Here is a 7,480-nt window from a genome sequence, read left to right as displayed (position 1 = left end):
AGTTTCTTTGGGGTGGCTTGATGTGTACCCGGAAACACGTCTAAGTGGAGGCCCAAGAGGGTTATCGGATCACTGCTCTGTGATTATGGAAGACAACAGAAGATTTGACGGTCCAAGACCGTTCCGTAGCTTGGACTCGTAGTTTACGCATGACGGATTTTTGAGAATGGTGAAGGAGGAATGGAGGGAATTGGGTGATGTACAGTTCTTAGAAAAGATGAAAGCACTATCTGTACCACTACGTAGATGGCATAAGTAGCATTTTGGGGACGTATCGGAGAGGATAAGGAGGTTTGATGAAGAATTAAAAAAGGTGGATGATATGGTAAGTAGTGGACGACATGGTGGTACAATGGAGGCAAGGAGAAGGGCGTTAGTGAGGTACTGTGAGAAGTGGTATGTGAGACAGGATGTTCATTGGAAGCAAATGTCTAGATCTCGGCATGCTAATGAGATTGATAGAAACACAAGATACTTCCATAATATTGCTTCGACGAGAAGAAGAAATAACAGAATAAAGTCTTTGGTGATTCATGGGAGGCTAGTGAGGAATCAAGCAAGGATCAAAGTTGCGATTCGATGCTTTTATAAACATCTATACCACCAAGAAGCTTCTCCAAGTGTGAGCTTTAGGAATGGATTAGTTAATCGGCTAGAGAGGGAGGAAGCTGAAGCCTTAGAGGTGTTACCATCAATAGAGGAAGTGAAAGAGGTTGTTTGGGATTGTGAATCTTCTAAGGCTCCAGGGAGTGACGGCTACAACATGAACTTCATAAAAAAGTGCTGGGCTGAGATTGGAGCGGAATTCACAACTGCTGTAATGGGCTTTTTTGAGACAGCGAAATTACCATCAGACTCTAACGTCACATGGGTGGCATTGGCTCCGAAGTTTGTTGGGGCAAAGGAGATAAAAGATCTCAGACCTATCAATATGGTTGGGTGCGTCTATAAAGTTATATCAAAATTGTTGACATGAAGGATGAGAAGTGTAATGCCAGGTTTAGTCGGAGAATCGCAAAGTGCCTTTGTAAAGGGGAGGAAGATACATGATGGAGCTTTAATTGCATGTGAAATTGTACAATGGTTGAAACTGAAGAAGAAGGCATCAGTGATTATTAAACTGGACTTCCAAAAAGCTTATGATAGAGTGAAATGGTGCTTTGTGGATACTGTGCTAGAGAAGATGAGCTTCGGTCGAACTTGGAGGGCATGGATCAGGGAGTGTATTACATCGGCATCAATCTCGATTTTGGTAAATGGGTCACCATCGAAACCTTTTAAGATGGAGAGGGGGCTCCGTCAAGGCGACCCATTATCACCATTTTTGTTTGTTCTGGTGGTGGATGTGCTTAACAGAATGATTGGGGAGGCGGTTAGGAACGGTCGAATATCTTCACTCTTAGTTGACAGAGATAATATAGAGTTATCACACTTACAATTCGCTGATGACACTATATTATTTTGTCTGTCGTAGGAGGAGATAGTGAGAAACTATCAGAGGCTATTGAGGTGCTTTGAAATGATGTCTGGTTTGAGCATTAACTTTGAGAAATCCAACTTGATACCAGTGAACTGTAGCCAGGAGTGGGTAAGACGAATGTGTCAGCTACTGGGTTGTCAGGAGGAGGCCCTACCGGTGAGGTATCTTGGTATTAGTCTGAGAGCGAATCCGCAGTTGGTAAAAACTTAGAAGCCGGTTCTAGACAAGGTGGAAGAGAAACTCAGCTTGTGGAAAGCAAAGGTTTTAAGTAAGGCTGGGAAGCTGGTACTTATTAAGTTAGTAATCAATAGCCTGCCTATTTACTACTTGAGTATACAAGATGCCAAATGCAGTTGCTCGAAGAATCATCTCTCTACAGAGGAGGTTCTTTTGGGGAAAGGAGGATGGACGACCTGGAATGGCTCTTGTGAAGTGGGAGATGATCCAGGCACCTAAGAAGTTAGGAGGGTTGGAGGTGGGTGATGCGGTAATTCGTAATGCAGCTTTACTGTTTAAATGGTGGTGGCGCTTCTCAAAGGAGAACCGTCCCCTATGGAAGAAGATTGTATGCTCCTGTAATAGTTTGAACCCAAATCATTTGCTGTCAACTCAGAAACTACCAGAAAGAGGAGGCCCGTAGAGAGACATATGTCAGGTGCACATAAAGGATCAGCATGTAAGGTAGAAGATGATTGGTGGCCTTGCTATGGAACTAGGGGATGGTAGATCTACCAAATTTTGGGAGGATACATGGCTCCAAGTGGAAAAGTTGAAAGACTCCTTTCCGAGACTCTTCTTGATTTCAAACAAAAAAGGATCAGTAATTGGGGATTGTGGGTTTTGGGATGGGATTGAGTGGGTGTGGCACTTCCAATGGAGGAGGAAACTACGTCAATAGGAGATAGACACCTTAGACCAGATGCTCCATGTCTTGCAATCTGTTAAATTGATAGCAGAAGTGCAAGATAGAGTGGTGTGGAAATTTGACAAAGAAGGCGTTTCTTCGACTAACTCATTTGTGCAGGTTCTGCAGGAAGATACTTTGGATGAGGAGCTTCTGAGATTTAGATTCACACAAAAAATTTGGAAAGGTCTAGTTCTACCTCGAGTCGAGTTGTTCACTTGGTTTGTTTTGGTAGGCCAGGTCAATACAAAGGATTGGCTAAATAGGTTGGTGGGAATCTTACCACAGAATGATAATATGTGCGTATTGTGCAAGAAACATGTTGAAAATATTCAACACTTATTTGTTACTTGTGAGTACTCTTGGCAGGTATAGTGTGCATGGATCTCGGAATTTGGACAGGTGTGGACTACCCCCGGTACTTTGAAATAACACTTTGAGAGTTGGAGATCAATGCCGATGAGAAAAGAGAAGCGCAAGTTTTGGCTAGTTGGGTTCTTCTCAGCTATATGGAACATTTAGTTACAACGGAATGATGCCATATTTCAGAACAAGACAACAGGAGCAGTAGAATGTGTGGCTCAAACTTTTTCATGTGCTGCAGAGTGGTGTGATAAATAATTCCTGTTGTTAATGGCATCAAAATTATTTTTCTTTTTTTATTGTCTTGTCTTTCTTTGTTCCAGGTGAGTATTGAGCTCCTTCGTTAAAAAAAAAATTAATTTATAAATTATCTGTTTATGTAAGTGGCCTAAATAACGTTACCATGCTTGTTGAAAGAGGTACATATACTCCCTCTAAAACCCTAATTACATGTGTATAAAAAATTCAAAATAATGAGACATTATACGAATTAAAAAAAAAAGAAATCCAAATCATTTCAATTCGTAGACTACTTTTTCAAGAGTTTCAAAAAATATTTTGAAATGAGTAAGGAAAGAATGAAAAAAAAAAAAAGCAACAAAGGCCATTGTTCGTACATTGTCATTTGATGAGTTGCTAGATGCTCATTATTCATATTAGTACACCTGTACACACTTTAATCCAAATTAAAGCATTTGTCTTTTTTTTTTTAACCATATTCTCTTTGATCTCAATGAGATTGGGTTTGCATAATTTTTTATATATAATTTTTTCTTAATATTTTTCTTGGTTATAAATAATTATATTCCTAACCAATATTTTAGTTAAAATTAAAGTCTTACAATAATTTTGAGAATGATCCCACTAGGAAACTAATTAGTAAGGTAGCCAATTGGAGTCAATTAATTCAAAAACAGGTCTATTAAAAACAAATTTTACTATTTTAATTTTTTACATTTAATTAATACAAAAAAATTTGATTGAATTATAGTTAATTTCCTATCCTTTTTCTTTTGAGAAACCGCGTTAATATATCTGCAATAGTATTAACGATAAATCCACAATTGATGCATGCATGCATATGGTTGTCTATATTAACAAAAAATAATGTTACATGTCTTGAATATTTCAATCAATCATCAATGGATTTGATAAAACTTTCGCGTATAGGTTACAGCCTACAGGATATTCTGAATCTTCTGTTGTCTGCATTATTGAGGGGGCTCCAAGATTCTTCTGGTGTATAAGGTTGGCATCTACCAAGCAAAAATAAACAACTACATATAAGTTTATCAGAAAAAAAAAAGGGAAGATCTATAGCTTAAAATTCCGATTTCTATCTACCAAAAATAAATAATAATAATAAATAAATAAATTCATAGCAGCACTTAATTGGTTCTTATATTAATCATATAAGAAAGTTTTATACAATTATTTAATAAAATGTATGCTTTTGAAATAATAAGTAAGTCAAATATTTTTGTTAATTTCAGAATACATAATTAAATGTCTATGTAAAAAAAAAAATGAATTTAGTTCTGCATCAATTTTTTCCTTGGATAATAAGTTATGTTGTTGACACTAAAATAGTCGGAAAATTTTTCAGTTTGAAACATCATTATTCCTTGACCAGAAATGATAATTATTATACCATTGTGCTATATATTATATATATAGTGTGACAAAACTAAAATAGTGATTTATGTTCCTTAATTCACAGACAAATTTAAATTATATCTTGTTATTAATTTTCCAACCGGCCTTAGCTTGTAAACTGTCACCACATGATTTGTCTCTATATCCAAATGAACAAAACAAAGCATGGCCTGCTACATATATCTCTATGTTAATATATCATTGTCATATGCAACTATAATATATAAGCATAAACCCTATAGTCAATAATAATCTCATCAATTTTCCTTAAATAATTAAAAAAAAAAACGCTCTAAATGGGTGATGATCAAAAAATGAAGAAGGTTATGCATAATCATGGATCATCATCAACAAGGCCAAGAATTATGGAACTTGAAGAATTGTATCAAGGAATCCCAGATGAATCTGTTAACCTCACATTTCAAGACTTAGCCAATGTTCATCATAATAATAGTGTATCACCAGAAAAGAGATCAAATTCCATAATTACCCCTACTACTACTAACCCTTTTGTTTCACCCAATTCTTCTCCTCCTATGTCCAAATTACCTAGCCTTGATTTCAGCAAAGGGTTGCAAGCCACCAACAGCAACAATCATCATCATCATCTTGGTGATGATGATTCATCTTCATGGGGTCATTTTGGACATCATCATCATCAGCAGCATCATGATATTGAAGTTGGTGATCATAGAGTAGTGCATAAGAATAATGGTCATCATCATCACCATCATAATCATGATGAGTTTAGCCATGCAAGTGATTATAGCAGCATGATGATGAGTGGTGTTAGTGGTTCAGGAAAAGGTGGTGGTGGAAGGAGGAGACCTGGGATTCCTCACTCCAAGATTTGCACTGTTTGTAGTAATTATATCTACATTCTAAGGACTAGATGCTTGGTATTTCTCTCTCTCTCTCACTCTTCACATTTACAAATTGATATTCATTATTTTTGACAGGAAGTATATATTCATACACCAAATATTCCTAGATAGTATTTGTTTTCGGATATTAGGATTAAGATTGATAATTGAAATATAATATTGTATTTGATAGTTAGAGACTAAAATAAAAATTTTAGTCATAAAATTTAAAATTTTAGTCTTTTTAATATATTCAAAAAATAAGAACATAAAAAATTAAAATTTTTTAGAACGAACGCTAAAATTTTAATAATATTTTTTTAAATTTTTTTTATTTAAATTTATTCCACAATTTTTATATTTATCTTAAATTAAATATAATATTGAGACATAATTCAATTCAGTATATTTTATACTAAATAATAAATATAATACAAAAATTTAATTTAATTTTTGTCTCTCAATCTTTATCTCTCAGTCTCAGTCTTTTAATCTCTATCTCTTTTCTAAATAATACTTAATACCTTCATAAAAATACAATTGTTATTAGTTAATTGTGTATTTAAATTATTTATAATTATCGAAAAAAATGTATATGTGGTTACTAAAAAACACTAATGTCAAAATAATATTTATTATAAAATATGTAGATGTAATAATAAAATTAATTATTTTATAGTAATACATGATTCACATTTAAATAATTATTATATTAAAATCACTTGTTTTAAAAATTTACTTAATTTAAATTGATCAAAAGAGATATATGATTACATCTCTGTCACTTTTTTAATATGGATTCTTTGATACTTTTGAATAAATATTAGCATGATACAGATCAAACTTTTGTAATTCTTATCTATGTATGTATTAAGAAGGGGATTTAATTAAAGAATTTATTATTTTAGTTAAGAAATAACGTTTTTTTCTGGGGGCATGCAGGTATGTGGCAGAGTTTACTGTAGGCAATGTGTTGAAATTGGGATGGGAGAGATGACTGAAGGAAGAAAGTGTATCGAGTGTCTTGGATTAAGATTTAGCCAAAGGTAAATTTTAATTATCTCTCTTATCGGTAATGGAATTATTTATTTCAAAAATTTAAATTAATAAAAAAATATAAATAATTATATCTCTGAATATTTTTTAATATTTTAAATAAAAATATAACTAGAATCTTTGTTAAAAACTAGTGTACCAGAAAGTATGAATCGAAACGTTTTCAAATCATCTTGAACAACATGAACAACCACTAATTAAATAAAAATATACTATACTCTAATTTAATGTTATTAATTAAATTTAAGATTAATTTATTCTTTTAATTCTATTAATTTACATTATTTACATATTATTATTCAAAAATATTATTGGTTACCTATACTTTTTCATATAATAAATACAAAGCTAATTACAATTTAGTAATCAGAAAAAACTTATAAATTTTGTAGCTTAAGAGAACAAGTTCAACTATATATATAGGTATAAATTAGAGTAAATGTTTTTTTCTTCTTTGATGATTTGTCCAAAAGATAAAATATTTTTTTATAATGAAAAATTTTAATTAATTCACAATTATTTAAGTAATAAATTTAAGCAAATTTTGTAAATAGTATAAGAATTGTTTAAATCAGTAATAAGAACTATTTAGACTAAACTAGTTATCTAAATAGTTAGAGGTCAATTAAAAATGTTTAAAATTGTAAAGGAGCATTTTATATGTTTTCTAAACAAATAATTATTAAGAATCGAAAATGATATTTATTCTATCAAATATAATAAATATATCAGCGTTCTAATAATTTTAATGGTTAATTTTAATTATAAAAAATATATATAATATATATTAATTAAAATCAACCTATTAATTAAAATTAACCGTTAAAATTATTGAAACATTCGAGCATATTTAAAAAATGTCTTATAATATTAAGCTTTGATAAACAACTCATCCAATACATATAACGCGGCAAGTATAACTAAACAAACCGCTTTGGTTATAATGATTAGTTTTCTCCATTATATGCCGGCATTTGGGTTTTTCTATTTAGTCCCTTTTCAACATAAGAATCATCAATTCTATTATATAAATAAACAACCAATAAATCATATGTCTAATCCAAAATATAATCAAGTTTATCCAGAATAACAACAATATGACTAGACATTTGACTCTGCAGGTAGCATTATTTTAGTAAAACAACGAGGGATGATGCA

General features: G+C 32.1%; 2 protein-coding genes across 2 annotated transcripts in view; both read left to right on the top strand.

The window, feature by feature from the left end:
• Nucleotides 1–352: 352 nt before the first annotated feature.
• On the top strand, nt 353–976 carry LOC107474818 (uncharacterized). Its single transcript, XM_016094455.1, has one exon. It carries the CDS (start codon nt 353–355, stop codon nt 974–976), a length of 624 nt encoding a protein of 207 aa, XP_015949941.1.
• A 3,726-nt stretch (nt 977–4,702) lies between these two features.
• The window catches only part of LOC107475177 (uncharacterized), a 4,976-nt gene continuing 2,198 nt past the window's right edge, over nt 4,703–7,480 (top strand). The window contains exons 1-2 of the mRNA XM_016094800.3: nt 4,703–5,302; nt 6,209–6,312. Of these exons, the coding sequence (XP_015950286.2) occupies nt 4,718–5,302; nt 6,209–6,312 (689 nt within the window). The 5' untranslated portion in view covers nt 4,703–4,717. The remainder of the gene's footprint in view (nt 5,303–6,208; nt 6,313–7,480) is intronic.

The sequence above is a fragment of the Arachis duranensis genome, chromosome 1, assembly GCF_000817695.3.
Source record: "Arachis duranensis cultivar V14167 chromosome 1, aradu.V14167.gnm2.J7QH, whole genome shotgun sequence".
NCBI classification, from domain to species: Eukaryota; Viridiplantae; Streptophyta; class Magnoliopsida; order Fabales; family Fabaceae; genus Arachis; species Arachis duranensis.
This window is presented reverse-complemented; position numbering and strand designations above follow the sequence as displayed.